This window comes from Nanorana parkeri, unplaced genomic scaffold, assembly GCF_000935625.1.
Source record: "Nanorana parkeri isolate BGI_ZX_2015 unplaced genomic scaffold, ASM93562v1 scaffold324, whole genome shotgun sequence".
NCBI lineage: Eukaryota > Metazoa > Chordata > Amphibia > Anura > Dicroglossidae > Nanorana > Nanorana parkeri.
Genome location: NW_017306592.1, coordinates 496,816 through 518,893, shown reverse-complemented (window position 1 = coordinate 518,893; position 22,078 = coordinate 496,816). Strand labels below are relative to the sequence as shown.

The window sequence follows — 22,078 nt, the reverse complement described above, 5'->3', positions numbered from 1 at the left end:
GAGCCGGCCGGGTTGCGTTCCAGAGGCTGAACGCACTGGAACGCACTCTTGATGGTGTGACAGGGCCGCAGGCCCGGCGCTACCGCAAGGCAAGTCAGGCGGCTGCCTGAGGGCGCTGCAAGGTGAGGGCGGAAAAAACAGGGCATTTTGACAAATACTTGTACTTGCCAAAATGCCCCGATGTTTGCGCTATGTTTTTTGTTTTTTTCACTTATCTTCTGTGCGGGAGAGCAGCGGCGTGTCAGCGCTGGTCCAGTGGGAGGAGCTCCAGGTGGGGTCCTAATTTAGCTGGCCGGCGACTGCCAGAGGATCCCAACACGTGCGGCACCTCAGGCAGTCGCCGGCCAGCTAAATTAGGACCCCCCCTGGAGCTCCTTGCCTGCCTTGCCTAGAATCCTAGCACCGGCCCTGCTGGGCCGTTAAGGTAAGTGTGCCATAATGTGCAAGTATGCTGTACACATTAGAGCAAAACCAAATAAAAAATCAAAGCGGTTTACTTCTGCTTTAATAATTAATTTATCGGTTTATTCTTATCTCCAAACAGCATCAACATACCTTTCATAGAAGCTACACTGTATTTTAGATCCTTTTAAAAAAAAAAAAAATTAACAAATCAAAATGCTTACATTCAGGGGACGCAGGTATGTTAGTGACTTTTTCCACCACTGTCCATCACTGACCGCATGCAACACAGCTTTAGTCGTTAGGGTTGTGTTAGTGATGACTTTCATTGTTGTGGCTGTTGTCCGATGCAGCAAATCCACAGACGGGGCAGAAGCAGCCTTTAAATCAGCCTGTAAATGTAACATAAAACAGTTCATTGACTTCCATGGACATGCATGGCAAACGTAACAGCCTGCTGACACACACTTGCAAATATCAATTATCAAATCACATGCAATATCGTTCTAACACAGGAAGCATTTAGGCCTGGTTCACACCTAGGCGTTTTTGAGTAGATGGAAAAGCGCTTTTAAACGCCCACACAAGATATCCCATGATCATGGCCCCTGTTCACACCTGAGCAGCAAAACATAAATTTCCAGAAAAGGTACATGAGCTTCTTTGGGCAGTTATCAGAGCGTTTTTGCCACATAGACTTCAATAGAAACACCCGGAAATGTGCGGCAGAAGCATGTTGCACATTTTTGTTTGTGTTTTTGTGCGTGCGTTTGTCCATTGCCCGCAATGTTTCATAAGCTGCCAGTCAAAATGTGTGTCATGTACGGGCGTACAAAACATGCGTTAAAATGTGCAAATCGCACATAAATATGCAAATAACCGCACACTGAACACGCGCAAAAACGATGCCACCTAGGTGTGAATCCAGCCTTAAAGTGCAACTAACGCCCAATTATATTTTATTTATTTGTTTAGCTTTGTATAGAGTGGAGAGGGATTAGAACACCTGTCAGGTTTTATTGCTATATGTGTCCCGATTGGGGAGATTCACCCTCTTTGTCCTGGTGACTGAAAGTGAAAGAAAATTCCACATTTTGGGTTGATGCCAGACCAGGAACATAAGGGAGATATTCCAATGAGAACACTCATTCTGGTGACCCTGCTGACCATCAGGGATTTACCTCTCTTTGGAGAGATTGACTCTCACTTCCCGTTGTGGCTATCAGACAGGAAGTAAAGGGAAATCTTCCCAATTAGACACAGATCGCAAAACAAGAGGCTGACAGGGGTTATAGCCTTTCGTTACTCTATACAAACCTAAAAAAAGTGTTGGCTTCAGTTCAACCTTAAAATAACTAAATGTCATTGGTCAATGCTTTTCCCCGGCTTCTGCGAAAAAAAGGAAAGAGAAGGGCGCCCACCCTAGTGTGGAGGGTTTTTAATGATTCTAAGTACAAATACAGAGTAAAAACATACTCACAAAAGTGGATCAATAAAAGCATAAAGATGAGCCTATGCGACTGTAGAATGGCTGCACATATGTCTGTGTGTCAGCACAGGACTCCTGGACTCCTGTGGTATCACAGGAGTCCCGTGCTGACACACAGACATATGTGCAGCAATTCTACAGTCGCATAGGCTCATCTTTATGCTTTTATTGATCCACTTTTGTGAGTATGTTTTTACTCTGTATTTGTACTTAGAATCATTAAAAACCCTCTACACTAGGGTGGGCGCCCTTCTCTTTCCTTTTTTTCGCAGTGTTTCAGCTTCCCAAGCTGAAGTGGGGCAGCACTCCTAGTTAACCTCGTTTTGTACTATTCATCTGTTGGTCGTATTTAGCGCTTTGGACTTGTTTTCACTGATTTCTCTGGCTTCTGTCTGTGATAGAAAATCAGCTAATATGCAATTCATGGACCAATTTAAAAAAAATAAAAAAACGATTTTCAGCCCACCCCTCCATCTATCATAACGATGAAGAGTATGGTAAGTAACCTCCTAGCTGCTGCTACAACTCGAAAAAAAGGCTCCTTTAGCCTGTTGTGGCACTTAAAAAAAGGATTGGCCCCAAGAAGGTCTGTTATTTTATTTATTTTTACCAATCTTTATTAATATTACACAAAATGAAACAACCATGTACAATGTAACAGTCTCAAATGATCCAAAAAAAAACAAAATCAGTTTACAGCAATAACATCCCTGAAGACGAGAACACAATGAAGGGCAAACACTAATGATGGAGCAAAGACAACTCTGACCACTGTTGTAGAAAAAAAAATGAAGGTGGTGAACCGTAGAGTTGTATTTATTGGCTTTTATTAAATGTTAAGATGGTGAAAATGGAGAGATGAATGTAAGAGAGGAGACAGACAAAGAAGACAGACAAGGAAGGTAAAAGCAAACGAGAGAGAATATAGAAAGAAGAGAATGATAAAGATCAGCTATGATGCAGAGAACAGACCGGTCCCAGATATGAGAGGCCTTAACCTTGTTATTGCACTGTAACCAGGATGATGGTAGATACTCAAATCATCTCTGAATTGGTGCTGACACTGTCCTTCCTTCTGGAAGGTGGCTACTTCTGTTCCTCATGGTCCCTCTATGTGTAATGAAGTACACATAGAGCTCCAAGCTCACTCCCATGATGGACTTCAATCTCACCAGAGACAACTCCATGTCGGGGTGTTACCCACCGGGACGTCATCACGCACACTTAACTGCCGGTCGCAATCTCGAGGAAGGAAGCCAGCAGAGAGATGAGAGGATGTTCAACTGACGGGATAAAGTATGCCGCCGGGTCCCCTTCTTTCTTGTACAGCTATTGGGCACTCAGTCCATGACTGAGTGCCCAACATATTTCAGAGGGTGTGACAACAAAATGACTGTGAGTCATTTTGGTGTCACCCCTCTGACGATGTCACCCGATGCAGGCCGTTACCCCCACACCTCCCTTGTGACGCCACTGAATCTCACGTTTAGATTACTAACTTCTATTGACCTTGTAGTCCATCACGAGAGTGAGCTTGGAGTGGTATCTACTTGACAACACACACAGAGACCATGGGGAACAAAAGTAGCCCCCCTCCAGAAGGAAGGACAGTGTCAGCACCAATTCAGAGATGATTTGAGGATCTACAGCCGAGTGATACACAAATAAGATACATTGTTGTTAATAGTTCAGGTACTTGAATGTATTTTTGAGTTTAGTGTCACTTTAAAATGGAAGCCTCCATCAAAAGTCCATGTATCAGGGTGATGACACAGGAGCACAATTTGAAGAAAGGGACACATCATTGTCAGCCTGTACCTTCACTGCAGGTTTACCAGAAATTGTTTTAATGAAAGCTGACAATTTAAATGTGAAAAACAATATGTACTTTTGGAATTACATTCACATGTAAAAGCGTATATGAGATTTTAGTGATTGGGTTGACATATACTTCAATGTTGAGTTTTTCCATTAGACAGGACTTCTTATAAAAAGAAAGATCCTGTGCTTGTCTGTGATCCTTTCATCTACAGAGGCTTTCTACAAACATGGTCAGAGGGCTCCATACACAGAGGGGTCCCACCAAGATTACCAACGTTTCCTAGAAAGTGGCACAATTGTCGGGAACCGCTTCAGCTGCGGCGTCTCAGTATACCGCAAGCTACAGCTCGCAGTATACTGAGCTTAGGGTAACGGGAGGGCGCTAGTTTGTGTCCTCCCGTTACCCTAAGTAGAACTATGGGGAAAAGCGTTAACCCCATAGTTCTCCTTTAAGAATGAAAGTCGTTATATAAATAGTTATGTTATATTTTTTCTAAAAATGAAATAAAGCCTATACAAAAAAATAAAAACAAAGGAATTTGGCGGAACAATTAGGGACCATCTGCAATCACCGCAGAGCAGCTGCAGTTGATTGAGAGTGGTATGAAAAGGACATATATCGGAGCTTTATTTTTGAAAGACTTTATTGATTTGCTTTGTAATTACACAGTCGTTTAATGTGGTGTATAGAGGACAGATAATTAATCTGATACACTGGTAGATCAACAGAGTTAAGCAGTCCCTAATAAAAGACAATGGCAGAAGGTTGTAATGATAGTATATATCTCGGGAATAAAAATGTTGATTTGTCACATAAAAATATACACCGAGCTTTAAATGAAAGATCCACCCATAAAAACTGTACAATATGGGGTTATGTGCATGTTTTGTGGTTGTAAGATGCAGAACATGTAAAGTGTGTGCTTCCCCTTCACTTCCTGTCCTGAAGAATCAATAGGAAATGAGAGGAAGTCTCACCAAAATTAGATGAATTCCCCAGTCAGACACTTGCCACTGGAACACTACTTTCCATTGAATGATCGCCCCTTATCTCATGGTCTGGTGACAACCTATGTGTAATGTCCAGCAAGCTTGTGTGTGGATCTCAACTGCAAAGTAACTCTGTGTATGGCTCAGGTCGGGGGTTCTCTGTCGCACTCTGTATAATATGAGTGAGGTCGGAACCCCTAGCACATCATGCACCACCACAAAGATGTTACCAATATAGTGGATAGCCTGTGATGTCCCTTTGGACCTCAATTGTCGTTCATTGGGGCCTGATGGGACTTCTAGTTACAGTAGTTAGACTCGTAATGCAAAGCAAACGACAATGGTAATGATTAATTGGCAGCGTAGTTGTGCTCAAATCAGGTTATCAGTTCCAGTAGCGTATAGGTATAAGGTGAGCTGCACACACAGGAGTAGAGTATAGTCTCTTTAAGCCAGTGGAGGTTATACAATAGTATCTCAGATGGGGTGTGCAGGTGGTACTTGCGATTATGGTGAGCAGCAGTGCGGATGCCGAGAGCCAATGGATTGGAGAGGAGTCCCAGCTTTGAGTCCCCTGGAGGAGGACTACAAGGTTCTGGATGGCAGAGGTGAGTGAACTAGCAACTTGCTTGACGTTCTACCTCGCTAGAACGCCGAGTAAGTGAGCCTTGTTATCTCTTATAGGAGAGGCTGGTGTGCTGGGGGAGGAGCCGTCAGCAGCGGCCCTCTCGAACGTTTCCTAGCGACGGGACACTATGGAGAGGCCGGCCTGCCACGCCCTTCACTCTGACACCGCACGTGTGTCTGAGGGCGGCGTCTGAGGGGAGGAGACCTGGAGGGAACACAGCCGGAAGGTCGCCTAGCAACCAGACGACGACGCCGCGGCTGACCGAGGGGACGGATCCCAAATCCCATTAAGACACTCTGTCTTAAAAGAGAACTATGGTCCAACCTTTTTTAGCCATAGCTCTCTCTAGGGTCACAGGAGGACACTTACTAATGTCCTCCTGTGACCCAAAACTCTACTGCCTGCTATATGCGGACAATGCAGATCAGTGCTGCATCAGGGGAAGATCCCAACAATATTGTCGGGATCTACTCTGCTACCTGATTGACCGCTGAGCCAAATCCAGCTATGCGCGCTCCATCCCCTGTTGACTGACAGGGAGAAGATCGGGAACTTAGTGATCAGAAGTATGCGATCGCTCAGTTCTTGATCAACATAGTGGATGCGTGACAGCTGCAGTGTGACACATCGGCTCTAACTATGGGGATGGGTGTATTTCATTCACGCCATCATTCTTCTTTAATGACAACTGTCACCAGGGCAAATAGAGGGGTGACTCTCCCAAGAGGGGGGCAATAGATACTTGACAAAAAGTCCAGCCCTTTCCCACTCTTTTCAAGAATGAAAAAAGCACTTTAGAACTCCAGCAAGATATAAAAGACTCAAATGATTGCAGCTCTGTATTCATTATATTATTACATTATTATTGTCATTATTATTGTTGTTGTTTTTAATGTGAGCAGTTTAGAAGTGAACTTGACTTGGTATCTGCATCCTGAAGTCTCTATACAGCTCAAACTGGGAGAGAGTGAAGGAGCGCAATGAGCCAATCCATTGTTTGACTGCGCGATAAGCATGCAGATAGGAACAGAGAGCAGAGTGACAGAGAGATGAGCTCATGAGCGTACTTCTTTTCCTTTCACTGTCCAGTCATGGGAACAACACCTGTGTTAAAGAAAAACCCCAGGCAAAACTTTGAATAACTCTTGCAGTAGGGCTACCCCCTCACTGCAAGGCTTAAAGGAGAACTATGAGATGAGTGCTTTTCACTCACCTCATAGTTCTAGCCGACCTGTGACAATGAGACTGTCACAGGTCGGCTCAGTAGATCGGGAGGTGAGCGAACACATACCGGCGTTCGCTCACCTCTCGATCCTGTCGCGGCTCTCTGCCGTGACAGGGGAGGGGCTGGATTCCCCTCTCCCCGCTCCGATCCTCCAGCGCTGACTGGCGGAACGGACGGGGGAGGGGGCGGGTACAGCTGGATCTGCCTCTAGAACGGCAGAGCCAGCTGTCAGTCACGCAGCTGGGCGGATCCCGGCATAATTGTCAGGATCCGCTTCAGCTGTGGCGTCTCAGTATACCGCGAGCTGCAGCTTAGGGTGACGGGAGGACGCTAGTTTGTGTCCTCACGTTACCCTAAGGAGAACTATGCGGAAAAGTCCTGACCCCATAGTTCTCCTTTAAGGGCTCATTTCTGTCTAGGTGCTGAAATAAAAAAGTTATATTCACCTGATCTTCCGTGCCAGCTTGCTCTTAGAGCACTCCTTCCAGCTTTGCTCCCTTTCTGCTGCAGCGATATAACGACCCTTGAATCATCATGTCAAATACACTGTATAGGACATGAGGGCACCAAGGGACATGCATTTGCTGGGGTGTAGGAAGAGAGGCTGGAAGTAGCGCTCTAAGAGCACACCAGCTCCAAAGATCACTTTTTTTTCATTTTAGCACAAAAATGAGCGGTTAACCCTTGCAGTGTGGGGGTAGCCCCTCTGCAAGGTTAATAAAAGTTTCACCCAGATTTCTGCTTTAACTGCAGCAAAGTACCAAGTATTCATCCCTGCTAGGCAGGGTTAAGATGTGTGGCAGAAAACACATTTTACAACTGGGTGGAAACAATACCTTGGCAAGTCAAATATCCCCATTTATGTCATACATGCATTTAGCTGCTTGCCTGTAGATCAGCTTGCAAAAAGGTGTGGGAGGGATGCATGTGGGCGAGGGGTCAGTGTCAGGTCAAAACGCATTGTGTTTCTATGTTTTTGGGGCTGTGCCTCTATGTCTCATTGTACCTTGCTTTCTTATATATAATAAAGCTGATTTTTGATTTTAAAAAAAAACGCATTGTGTTTGGTCCACTAAGCACCAAGTCACAAAGTGCTGAAGCATTCATTAGTCCGCAGAAACTTTCCGGAACAAAAAAAAAATGACCTTGAATAAAAATCCGCTCCTATTTTTCATAGAAATGATATTTTAAGTACACAGTGCTCCCTCGCTCTGCAGCCGGCGCGGGCGCGCAGTGACTATGGTACCCAGCGGTGCACTAAAAGGCTGTAATTTGTGTGGTTAAAAGATCAGAAAACACAAAGGACGCTGAAGGGGAAACAAGTAAAGAACAATGAGATAAACATTCACAATGAAAAAGCCTGCAATAAGGCAGAAGAAACCACACTGAGAAATGTCAACCGGGGTACAGATTCCTCATCTTGTCTCATCTCCAGCAGCGCCCATTGTATAGTGTGCTTCCCCTAAAATAACATCAATTTCCACAGGTTAAATAATAGCACCTTATGAAAAAGAATATCAGAGGCCCTTTTAAGCAATTCCAGTAGAAGTATGGCAAAGGTATAATTTTACTGCTTGATCCGTGTGTTTTCCTAAGTGCTCCTCAACTATAATGACCAAGAATATTATCCGGTCTGGTCAGTGAACTACTAAAGTATGAGTACCTTGTGGTGGAAGTACTTTTATTTTGCCTTACATGGTTTCCTGTGCTCCTGAATGTAATTATACATGGGCTTCAACTCATGATTTCCTCTGCTCCTGAATGTAAGTTATACATGGGCTTCAACTCATGATTTCCTGTGCTCCTGATTGTATAGATAGGATAGATGGTATTAGGCCTGGTGAATGGGGATCATATCTACTTTCAAAGAAATTTAGTGCAAATGGAGGTGTGTGGGCTTTAATCAGGGGATGGGCATAGTGTTGCAATTGAGCATAATGAAAGAATACTGGTTTGGGAATTGTATAGGATATTTGTAGTCAAGGGAAAGTTATGAGTGACTAGGATGTAAGTAATGAGTGAACATCTTTAAGGTCATTGGAGTGCTACCAATACAATTCTTGAAGATTTCCCTGACGCATGGGGGGAAGAGTGGGCAGAGTAATATTGATAGGAGAAGGAGGTGGGGGATGAAATGAGTCTGCATGGCTCCTTCACTGAGACTGAAATCCACAGAGTATGTGAAAGGATGAGGTCTAATGGCTTTGGTCATATGTAGGGTGGGAGCCAGGGTAAGTTAGGGACAAAAGTGGAATAGTTTCCACTGCATCAAGGGAGACATACAAAAGGTAATTCATATCAGGTTTGCAGGAGAGCAAGGGGTACTATATTTGTCACCCTGTTATAATCAGAAAGCTTTGGTCCCGGCCCATCATATTAGCTTGTACACAGTCTGTTTTATTAATTCTTGTTCTGGATTGGCCCCAGAAAAATGTGATGATTTATTGTCGCTAGGTGTAAATAATGTGATTTTCCCTTTATTCATTGCATATCTTCACCAAGCGTTCAACCCTAAGGTGAAGCCATGAGAAAACAAATATGGAAGCTGCTATTAATGGCTTGTTTAAAAAAGATTTAGGCTCCGGAGCTGTCATTGTAATCCCTGGGCTTCCCAAGCTAATGAGTCACTGACCTGAAGCATGAAAGCTGAATGGAAGCTGAGCTTTCAATGGCTTTTATTCAGGTTCTAGGTCACATATAGCCAGTAGAGCTGCTCCAGCTGGGGTTAAACTACAAATCCGTCATGGTTCTGCCTTTTGGAAGTCATGCCAGTGGCTGTCAGAGTCGTGCAATGCCTTATAGGATTTGTAGTTTCACTACAGCTGGAGAGCCAAAGTTTGGCTACCCCTGCTCTAGATCATTGATTTGCTAGGTAGAAAAGAAAGAAAAAGGGTGACAGCTCTTGAGCAGTCAGCCTCCGATGGCGGTCACCGCATTCCTATCCTGCCAGTTTCACTTCTACTATTATGTCTAATTGCATTTGGTAGAACATTTTAAAACACACTTCAAGGTAAATTAAACAAAATGCCATTATTTTCTTCTGTGCGATACATTTTTATGCTCTTGCACTATCATAAGCGCAATACATTATGCACTCAAGATTACTTTGCAGCTGTTAACATTTGAGCAGAATAGCCACATCCATTTTACAAAGCAATCAGATGGGTTTTTTAAGAGACAGATTTCTTGGTTTATTATTGTACTGAGATGGCTGCGATTTTACTGGCTTCCCCAATTATCTTTAAACTGTGCTTGACTTTAAGTAACAAATCTATATTAGTCATTGTGGCCGAACAGCTGGAAGCGCAGGAGATCTTCGGCAGTGGAAGGCAGAGACACAAATAGGATGTAACACAGGCAATTTCATAGAGTCTGGCCCAAACTGACCTCTAGTAAACTAGCGAGCCTATAGACTTTCAGATAAATGGGCAGATAATTGCTTTCGGGTTTAGAGGAACTCCAGTCAAAAGAGGTAAACCTATCCTCCAACAGTTAATTTGTAATGGCTGCTATCTGCAAGGGAAATCATTTAGCTTTTCTATTTCTAGGGATACAGTCCTTCATCATGTCAGAATCCTCCATGTAATAGAGCTGGGTTACCCTGAGGAATGGGACCACAATATTGGATCCTACAATCTTCTTTATGTAACGCCTAGAACTGAACTTTCATGCTGCCTTCATGCTTGCCCCGACAACTACTGGCACATGAAACATGACACTGCCTCAGCTGTTACTAGAATTCTGTATTATTATACAGGATTTATATAGTGCCAATAGTTTGCACAGCGCTTTACAATATAAGGAAGACATTACAGTCACAATACAATTTAAGACAAGATGGTAAGGAGGGCCCTACCCGTGAGGGCTTACAATCTAAAAGAACCAACCTACCCTTGTCCTGTCACTTACTATGCATCCAGAGCTGGCACGCCACTATGAGTTTAATTTTAAACTTCAGCTGGTATGGGAGGAGGATTACAGGTAATTAGTACCTTTTTCACTTAATAAAGAACTTAAAGCAGAACTCCAGGAATTGTCTTTTTGGGCCAGCTTGGCTCGATATAGGTATTAGGGCTGCAACCAACTAATCAATAATAATAATAATCTGTAATGAGAATAGTTGTCAACTAATCTCATTATTGATTAGTTGGTTGGATCCCCTAGCTCTCTCCCCCACGCTGGGAGGAGGGCACAGCATGCAGCGGGTGGGGGCAATGGCCAGGCTGCTATTGGCTATTGCACCAGCCCACTACCTGCTGTATTAACACTCAGCTGCCATCTGCAGAATCTTGCCACTGGCCACTGTTATTCCCTGGCTGAAGCTATTGAAGTGCCATGTGCTTACAATAGAATTATTTAAAAAAAAAATATATATATATATATAAAAGTTGTGAAAAAAGTAATTTTTGGTTTCGGCCTGACAAATTCTGCTGCGGGAGGTGTGTTGCAGTGCCATTCATTTTAATGGCACCTCAAACGCGCCTCCCACCCACAGTCTGATCGCCACACTGGAACACATGGTACCGTAATGCCGTGCGTTCCAGTGCAGTGTAATTGCAATAAATTGTGCATGCAGTTTTATTTTCAAGTAAACTTTCTGTTTGTTACACTGCTTTTATGTATTTCAGTTAAATTAAGGATGGCATTTATCTAAATTTTGTTTACCCGATTAAAAAAAAAAAAATATTTGGCCAACTAACCGATTATGGAAGTAATCATTAGTTGCAGCCCTAATAGGTATCCATAGTCGATATCCAACGGGCTGCTGTGGATGCTGAAAATCCCAGCTCATGTTACATACAGTCATAGCTGTGATCTTCTAGGTGCTTCTACAGTGGCTTTCCCTCTACACACTGAGCACCGGGAGTTGCTCACTTGGCACCACCCCATTTAGACCACCAACACCACTATTATTTTCAATGAATACAAGGTGGGTAATTTATCCAAACTGGAGCAACAAAATCTGGAGCAGTGGCCTATGGCAACCAATCAGCTTCCTTTTTCAGTTTGTTCAGTTAAGCTTTGAAAATGAAAGGTGGATGCTGATTGGTTGCCATGCACAGCTGCTCCAGACTTTGTCTGCTCCAGTTTTGATAAATGCCCCTCACTGTGGTCTTTGATTGGACTAGGTACCGATTGTGATGTTATCCACCACCCCTCTCCATCTCTCCCAATCAGAAAATGCCTTGTATTCACTGGAAAAATGCAAGGTGGTACAACATATTTGATATAAGTGTTTGGCTTGAGATACAATTTAAACAGACCACATAGTAAAACACCATGCCATTTCCGTAAACCACCTAATCCTCCAGCTCAGCGGCCTCAACCAGCAAATGAATGCAAGTGGTTGCAGATTCTGCTTTGTGTGAGCTGTGCTGCCAATTAGAATAATGCATTGCAGGGGATGGCCAGAGACCCCCAAAAAGTCACACATTGGATTGCATGTTAGCTGTTCTTCTATTGCTTGTAAGAGTGATACAAGTGTTAACAATTATTAAAATATATTTCAACATCTACCAGTTTAATATCTGATTAACTTCTTAATTAACTTGGAGGTCTGTTTTAAAGAAAAAAAACTTTGCATTGGCCTAGATTTTTTCTTTTCTAACGTCTATCTATTTCTCCCTCGGAAGACAAACATTTCTTCTAAACTGGTAGCAGAACCATGCCGAGTAACTATACAAATAAGGTACACGCTCCTGCACACATATATGTTAGAAAATGAACAGTAGATTACCGGACAGGTGTCTTTGGCAGCAGGCACAGCAGGTCCAAAGTGTTGTGAATTCACCATCCCGTCTCCATCACCCGGCTGAATCTGGTAATTTACTCTTTGATAGAGAATCTGAAAAAAAACCCCAGCAGGGTGCAGAAATAGTTTTACAAACCTACTGCTAAGAAAATGGACACTTCCATCATTGTGTATGGCATTGTTTGTGTTACAGGAATTACCTAGGACAAAATAAGCTGAAAATGCAATGTGTCCTGCTCCTGTATATATTTGTAAATATTACAATGCATTACAATATCTCCATCTTTGTTAAACTTACATTGTAAGGCAATGTAGTGAAGTTATTCAATGAAGGTGAGCTTTGTAAAAGGCTGGAAGTAAAGCTAATATAGGCACCTAAGAGACACTAGGGGGCTGATTTAAAAAGGCTTTGCCCAGTGAATATCTAGGTGAATGTCATTCACATGTCATTACAGCTGCTAGATAGGAAGAATAGGAAATTCATATACCCCTCTAGTTCCATCTAGCAGCTGTAATGCCCTGCATAGCTTTTATAATTCCGTCCCTAACTCAGATAACTGTGGATGCTTGTATCTTCCGTATACCTATGCAACTAAAGAATGGGCAGCCTACACAATAACAATGACTTGTACTCTGGCAAGCCCCCTTTGCTTTCCACAGCACATTGCAGACACCCTTTTATTGGCTTTCGTGACATCTGCATTGCAATGTGAGATGTCCAGGGCCCAAATTTTGCATGACCAACATAGGATAGGAGGGCTGCAAGGGGCAGCACACAACCCCCCCGCAGTTTATGTTGTGAACTTCCTTATTGTTCGAAAAAGATTAAATCAAAGCGCTAAAGGTGTAAATTATGAAGATATTAATATTGAATACAATCAAGTATTTAAGTGAAAAATAAAGTGATCCAGTGAAAATAATAAGTGGACCGGGGCTGGGTATTTTAACCTCAGCCTAAAATAAGGTTGAATTGATTATAAGTATCAATACATGTCTTAACTAAAATTCTTAAATAAATCATACCAAAGAAACGAAAAAATAAATAAATTTGTGTCAAAAGGAACTGTGAGAAACGAAAAAAACAACAAAGAACCAAAAATAACACATAGGTGAATGGTGGTGAAGAACTAGTGACAGTAACAAGTGTGAAGCTGTCCTTATTGTTGCCGAGCATTTTGTTGGTGGTACTATGTACTAACAGTTCACTCACTCTATATCTACACAGCTTGAACCAAACTCCTAACAGAGTGTGGCAACATTTTTTTCAAAATATTTCTTTATTAGTTTTCCAAGTTTCACATATTACAAAAATACAAATAACAAAAAACAATACATATACCTCTGATTAACAAAATACATACATTGTATAGTATGGCAGTCATTCAATTCCTCTACATTCATACTTCCATCTAACAAGAAACAACATATAACACTACACCAATAAAGGCTTTCTACCACACCCCAAATACAGATAACAAAAAACAAAACAATACATATCCCTCTGATTAACAAAATACATACATTGCATAGTATGGCAGTCATTCAATTCCTCTACATTCATATAAAGGAGAATCGAATCCAGTCTAAGGAGAATTTGCCTAGTAATGATCCCTATAAATATCTGAGGAGGAACATTTGTTCTTACTCTTCCAAGTCAATAGTTCTAGGACTACTGACAGAGAGAGTAAATGTAGTGTGTCAACCTTGGAATGCCTTATGTGGCTAGTACATCCAATCTTATTAGCATGATGCTAAGCTTAGCCAATCGGCTGTGGTAGGAAGGGGCTGGCACAAGAGATATGGTCTAGGGGAACCGGAGGTATACATTTGGGTCTGGGTAATCTAGGCAAGCGCACCAGAGCTCAAATTGAGATCAAGTAAAAGCATACCATATAGACTGCCCCTGGGAATAGGGGTTCACCAGGCACACAATGGTGCCTGAACATACGGGTTGATAACCCGTATGTTCAGGCACCATTTTTCATGCCTTCTCTTGGGGGAACTTGATAGCCTTACATCCATACCAGGTCAACTTTTTATAATATTAATCACTGTTCTTGTGCCGCCCCAACAGGGGCATAGAAAATGAGACGCATAGCCTCAATTAATATTAGCAATGTTATATAGATTAGAGTTTATATAGTGTGGTTTGCCTAACTATTTTCTCATAGCTAAATCCATGTGTTAACCTATGCTGCCATCTAGAGGCCTTTTGTTGTAATATATATATGTCTTTCTGTAATTATTCCTCATGTGACAACGTATTTCCCACAAGTGTACGCCCCTTCCTTCTACCTGTGTGCAGTACTTCCTGTGTCATGGCCACAGTGAACAGCCACATGTAACAAGGACACATATGTAATCTGCACATTACGTAGGAAAGGCATCATCTTTTGACCGCACAATACTATAACTGTTCATCTGCTGTTCCTATCATCTGCTGTAACCTGATGTTAAAGAATAAACACCTCTTTTGAATGAATAGGTATTGACGAGTTCAGCTATCTGACGAGGATTGTCCGCAGTGAGTATATCTGCTTATACAGGCCAGGCATAGAGGTCTCAGCAAGGGATATATTTCGCTATCACAACGATCGGAGTCAGAATAGTTCTCATTTCAAGGAAGACATACATGTGCTTTAAATAGACATGAGTATTGTCAAGCTCTTGTATCTCAGCAATGGAAGAACTATAGACACAACTAACCAGTGCTTGAGAAATGGTCACAGTTACCTACAGTATCCCCCTTCCTCTATCATGGTAACATGAATGATTACTGTATTTTTCATAAGGCACATTAGATACATCAACATGTACACAGCAAGGCAGTCAATATATTTTGTACAGCCTTGTCATACAGTATCAGATCTGCCATAGAGTAAAGTTGGCCTTTCGGTTAAAAATGTCTACAAAAGTTACATAATCAGCTTATCCACACAGTTTTGAATAGATGCAAGAGGTCTGATTATCCATTTAGCTTCTTAAATCTCCCGAGACCTTAGTGGAAAGGTCTATGCACCTGAGATCCCATCTCCACTCAGTATAACTTTTATAACAAGTTCTCATTGCTCTAGTTAAATTGTTCATTTATGTCACATGATGGAAAAAGCAGATAGTGACCTCTGGAATTTCTGCATGATATAAGCCAGCAGATGAACTTATCCTTTACACCTTTACATTTGTGGATCTGTCAACATACAGTTAAAGCATAATGCAGTTACCTGTGTTTGTAAGGAGCTGCTAGAAGAAAGCAATGCCTGTATGGCACATGGAGGACAATGAGTCAAAGCATATGCCATAAGCTCTTGCCGTGTTCCCAGGTCATCATAGTTCTCACACTGTCCCAGTTTACTGCACACTTCCCAGCTGTTACTGTACCCTGAGAAGTAGAATTATGTGGTAGATTATACAATGAATAATATAGCAACACATGCTCGTTCTTCATACAGAAACAAGCCTTCGACCCTCCTTTGCAGTAGTTAAACTCCTTCTACTTAATTAGCAGTTCAGTGAGTTGCAGTCCTTGCTCTAATTCCCAATGAAAAGCAATAGCCTGTAATAGAGGACAGCATTGTTAAATCATAGGTTGGAAGGACGGTTTCCAACACAGATATCATAGAACTGAACAGAAGGTCCCAGGTAAGAGGTGGGACCTCATATTCCTCAGCTCTCTTGTGACAGCTAAAAAGCTGAGGGCTAATTTAAACAGTCACAATCTGTGTGACAGTTCTCCCTGGAATGCATCATTAAAGAGAACCTTTCCTTTTAGAACCACGAAGGCTGCCCTACTGCAAATGCTTGATGCCCGGCTGTCATGCTAAACATTTTGTATTATTAATTTGAGTCATTAACCTAAAACAAGTATACAAAAGGGCTCTGACATTCCTGATATACATGCTTGTTTTGTGTATAACCTGGAAAACAAGAGGGTCAGCAGAATGGAAAAGAAATTAGCATTTTCAAATGAAGATGAACAATGGCAAGATCTATGTCTTCTCCAGAAAGTTTACTTTGAGGACCATTGCCACTGTCTTGCAGTAAAGTGTTTTCCCTGCTCAGCAAAGTGTCAATCACCACAGGTAACTGTGCTTACCACCTAGAACAAATGTATCTAAGGCAACATATACAGGCACAGGGCTAGAGACATACAGTATACTGTGTCAGAAGCATATGGGCCCCCACAAAATACCCAAAATGCAGGTACGTTGGTGCATAGTTCAGAATAGTAATCTCTGGGTGGAGCATATGCATTTTCAGTAGGCAGAATGTACAATGTAAGCTCACACATAGCACAGATCGCAGGTTTCCTCTATGTGTATACACGAACGAGCAGCAGATGTTGGGTTCAAGTCAAGTATACACTCAATTCATTAATAATTTGACAGCAGGCCCCACTTATATAGGTAATCATTCGAGGGAACAATTGCCGGAGGTATTATGTGAAGCTGTAAAACAATAAAAATGCTTTGGCTGTACTGTGAAAGAATGACGTGTTTGGATCTGATTGGTTGCTGTGGAACAATACTGAATACCAAGAGAAAATGTTTTCCTTGGATATTTTCATATAGGTCCTTCACACCCAGAAACACCCATATAGAGATAGGCTCAGCTTGACACTTGTGAAAAAAAACTCACTTTTTAACCCCTTCGTGACGGGAGACGTACACTGTACGTCCAGCCACAAAGGGACCAAATGACTCGTCACGTACACTGTACGTGACAAGTTATTTGCTGCACTAGAAGGCTGCTAACCGCTGAGAATCAGCGGTTACCTTTCAGTAATGGATGTCTAACTATCTAGAGATCCATTACTGAAAGGGTTAACCTTTTTCAGACACCCGATACCTTAATATCGGGTGTCTGAGAGTCACACAGCAAAGCGGACACACATGTCGGCTTTTGCCGGCATTCTGACAGCTCGTATAGATCGAGAGATATCTCTCTCAAGCTATACTGGCTTTTTTTTTTTTTATCTTTTGACTTTCAAGAATAGATACAAAATGTTATGTATTAGACACATAATGTATCTATTCTTGAAAGTAGAATGTTTAAGTTTTCTGAAACATTCACTGACAGCTGAATCCTGAACTGCTGCAGGATCAGTGTCACTAACTTATTATCGGCTGTTCTGAAGTTTGAAGCAGCCTGATAATAAAAAAAATGTATTCATTTATCAAGCAGTAATAGTGAGATTAATTCACAATGACTGCCTGATATAATTAAATAAATAAAATTTGTCAGTATAAAAAAAGTGAAAAGTGTAAATAAATAAAAAAAAATAGTGAAAAGTGTAAAAAAAATTAAAAATAAGGGACAAATAAATGAATGTATGTATTGCATTTTTTTTTAGCTGTGCTGGTTTTGTTAAAAAAAAATACTACAAATCAAAACTGGGAAAAAAAGGTTTTTTTTACGTTTTTTCCTCTTTTTTTAATTTGTATTTGTCCTAAGTGAGGCGTTAGACACACATATGTGATATAAATATATAGCCCTATCTGTCCTCTAAAAAACAATATATAATATGTGTGGGTGCACTTTGTAAGAAAGTATATTACTGACGTGGAAGAATCACACAGCAAAAATGTCAAAAGTGTGTCAGTCATTTACGAACAGAAACCAAAAACTAGCTCAGTCATGAAGGGGTTAAAGATTCAAAGCACACCCAGTAAATTCAATGCATAAATAATAAATAATGGTATATAATGTACTACCTGTGACCATGAGTTCTTGGCAGTGCCCATTGGCAGCCTTGTAATCTTGGCACTGAAGCGCTTGCTCAGCTAAAAGTGTAAGAACTTGACCTTTCCTCTCCATCTCTTCATTTCCTGCAAAGTGAAGAATTGTGTAATGAGAGCTTCAATCAAACAATTAGGGGGAGGATACATAAAAAAATATGTAATAGTCAAAGCTGAAAAAAGACACATGGCCATTGTGTTCATGTCTCAATGTGTTACAATAAATGGTGCCACTTTAATGCGTACAATCATTATGCCAACCAGCCCGGCCCAGGCTCTACATACAGTGAAGTACTGGTATGGAGTGTAAATGTTGCCACTGGCTGAGGTCATTGCAATGTTGACTAGCTCCAGGACACCATACATTTTAGTTGATTGGGGGGATGTAGTAAGCTGAAGACTGGGGAGGGGTGACTGTGGCAGACTATTCTTCCACAGACCCCCACTGACCCTATCTTCAGATAGGTTGCTCGATGCTCGGCAGGATCAAAACAGGCTGCTGGCTGTGATGTACAAATTATGCACATCATTGCATTTTTGTGTGAGCAGCCTACAGGGCCAATGTCATCCAAAGCATCTGCAATGAAAGCATAGTTAGTTTAGTAAATTTAGGATTACTTAAGTCGCTAGTATTAAGTTACCTAGTAATTACATTAGAGCTTTTTTTTCCAATCTTATATATTTCTTTGAAGGTGACACACAAAAAAAAATAACAAAATGAATACATATTAAAAAAATAAAAAAGGTTACATTTTAATGGATAAAAACATACAAATCATAATATTTATGGATAAGGGGAAAAAATAGTTAATTATGGCTAATTAAAACTAACAAGGCTTAAAGGAGAACTATGGGGTTAGGGCTTTTCCCCATAGTTCTCCTACGGGTAACAGGAGGACACAAACTAGTGTCCTCCCGTCACCCAAAGCTCAGTATACCGCGAGCTGTGGCTTTGGGAACATCCAACTTCTTTTGCAATTACCTGTTGAAGCTTTCCCTCCTTATGGAGAGTGTCAATGATGGTTTTCTGCACAACTGTCAGGTCAGCAGTCTTTCCCATGATTGTGATTCCTACTGAACGAGACTGAGAGACCATTTAAAGGCACAGGAACCCTTTGCAGGTGTTATGGCTTAATTAGCTGATTAGAGTGGGACACTTTGAGCCTAGAATATTGCACCTTTTCACAATATTCTCATTTTCTGAGATTGTGGATTTGGGGTTTCCATGAGCTGTAAGCCATAATCATCACAATTATGACAAATCACGGCTTGAATTATCTTGCTTTGCATGTAATGAGTCTATCTCATATATTAGTTTCACCTTTTAAGTTGCATTAGTGAAATAAATGAACTTTTGCACGATATTCTAATTATTTGAGTTTCACCTGTAATACCTGGCTGCAATACAAAGCAAGTCCCAGCTGTCATTTTGACGGCGACAAAATGCTCAAGCCAAGAAATCCCATTCGCTTGTCTTGAGCGTGTCAACACAAGACAAGGAATTCCATTCATTTATATGGCCCCTGTTCACTGGCCTGTTTGTTGAAAGCAGAACAATACCTGTCCCTGGAAAAAGTACCTGATGTACTTTTTGGCACATTGCAGCACTTTTTGGTCCATTGACTTCAATGGGAAACGCCTGGAAATGCAAGTTTTATGCATTTTGCACATTATTTTTACATGAAGTGTCCCATTGAAGTCTATGGGACCAAAATTTGCTGTAAGCTGCCAAAAAGTAGCCTAAATGTACTTTTTCCAGCCACAGGAGTTTTTCTGCTTGTGACAAAACGCTCAGATGTGAACAGGGTTCATAGAAACAAATGGGATTCCTTGTCTTGAGTGTTTGGTTGCGCTCAAGACAAGGGAATGGGACTCTTTGTCTTGAGCACTGTGTCAGGTTTAGTTTTGCACAACAAAACGCCTAGGTGTGAACAGGGACTAAGCTCGACTGGGAATTAGTGGCAGGGGTGGAGGGAGGGGGAACATGTAGCATGCCGAAGAACTGCAAGAGGTTACTTCTATGTATACCGACTTACAATGTTATAAATCTAACTGGCTCAGATACCCTTGCTTTATATTTATAGTTGTAACATGTTCCTATTCACATTGCATCACTTGCAAAAAATATGGCTTAAAAATCCTGCCTAGCTTCTTTATTTCATATTTAATGTTAGGGAGGGGGCTGTGGGAAGTTATGGTTATTCTAATTAATGCTGTCCGTTCTGTGCTGGAAAATTTTTATTATTAAGTTAAAGGCTTAGAAGAATTGTAGGTTAATGAAAGGAAGTATATTGATGCAGGTTAATGAATGGAATATCAGTCTGTCCCTCTACTTTCAAACTGTTCAAGCAGCTTGCAATCTGAGCAAAAGGCCTTCACCAAACACTTAAAAGGTAGGTGGGTATATATACAGGTGAAACTCGAATAATTAGAATATCGTGCAAAGTTCATTTATTTCACTAATGCAACTTAAAAGGTGAAACTAATATACGAGATAGACTCATTACATGCAAAGCAAGATAATTCAAGCCGTGATTTGTCATAATTGTGATGATTATGGCTTACAGCTCATGAAAACCCCAAGAACCCCAAATCCACAACTTCAAAAAAGTAGATTATTGCATGCAATCAATAAAACAAGGATTGTAGATAGAACAATACACGATATTCTAATTATTCGAGTTTCACCTGTATATATATATATTATTTTTTTCCCCTTTCCTTTTATGTTGCGTGAATGGGAACCCATAACAAACTTTCTCAAATTTGACTGCGAAAGTGGAAATACAATATAAGTAAAGTAATGCAGTTTTGATGAGTTTATAAATGCCTGGAATTAGGCTTTAAGATTGTTGACCTTAACCAGTGTCATAAAACTTTTTTCCAGGGTGGAGGAATAAATAATGAAAATTGACATTTTAAGACAATTGGAGAGTTGATGGGGAACCACTTGACGTATCATGCGCTTAAGCAGTTGGAGCAATGGAGACATTATAGGGACTTTATTTCAAATTATAATTAAAAAAGTAAATGGAACAAAATAAAAAAGCTACACACAGCCAAGAAGCAGTATACAGAACATAAATATAAAGCCTTGAATACATTGCAATAGACGAGTGAGCAGCTAGAAGTGGCAACAATGTGTTGAAACAGGGAGAGGAGTGAGGAAGGGGACCGTCGAAGAGTCACCTTTAGGTGACAATTTGCACAGAGTAAGAGATGTACATAAAATACAGGTCTTCCGCCGCACCCGTCACTTGGTTTAAAGTGGTCCATGACCACAGAACTTTGAGAAACCTTGACCTGATGGATACCATAGAGTCTGGCCTGGCACTTATATAAAATGCAGACAGAATTTGCATATTTGAACCTAGCCTAATCTAAACCCCAAAAAAGAAGATGTTAAGAGCTGAGCAAATTAATGTATGTTATTCTGCTTTCGCTGGCTGTCGTTAAGAGATCTTCATTTAACCACGCCATCCCTGTTGTGACAGAAGAAAGGAAAAGTTATGTGCTAATGACTATACGAAGCTGTGGGAGTTATAGCTGAAGTGGCACATTTATAATGGAACTTCACAAATTATTGCTGACTTTCTTATTCAGAGCGGAGATAGCGCCGAACAAACAAAGCATGGTGTCCTAATCAACAAATTACCTGCACACTGTTTACAGGGCAACCTTATCTCTAAACAACACCACGATGAACAGAATACTAAATATGGGTTTTATATCAAGATGAGGCACGTGAGGCCCTGGTGAATGCTTTGAACACTGTTCTACTGGGAATTTTTAATCATTTCACGTTTGAGCTTTTGGTAACTGCATTTGTACAGAACAGGCAGAAGACAATGCTTGTACTTGCCAAGCATGAGTAAACTAGAATGACAGGGCAACCAAAATGAGTTCAATCCCCTCCTAGGGCTCCTACGTCCCAACACTGTAGGGGAAAAAAAGCATCCAGTGTTTGTGCTACGATAGACTTGGCGTGCTGACACAACACTTAAGAATGTCTGATAAATGCGAGCATGTGTACTAA

General features: G+C 41.2%; 1 protein-coding gene across 1 annotated transcript in view; it reads right to left on the bottom strand.

The window, feature by feature from the left end:
* The window catches only part of NBAS (neuroblastoma amplified sequence), a 578,163-nt gene that overhangs the window by 291,569 nt on the left and 264,516 nt on the right, over positions 1-22,078 (bottom strand). Inside the window, exons 33-36 of the mRNA XM_018558184.1 lie at positions 18,019-18,132; positions 15,529-15,686; positions 12,293-12,400; positions 627-794 (exon numbers count right to left, since the gene is read on the bottom strand). Coding sequence (XP_018413686.1) covers positions 627-794; positions 12,293-12,400; positions 15,529-15,686; positions 18,019-18,132 — 548 coding nt within the window. The remainder of the gene's footprint in view (positions 1-626; positions 795-12,292; positions 12,401-15,528; positions 15,687-18,018; positions 18,133-22,078) is intronic.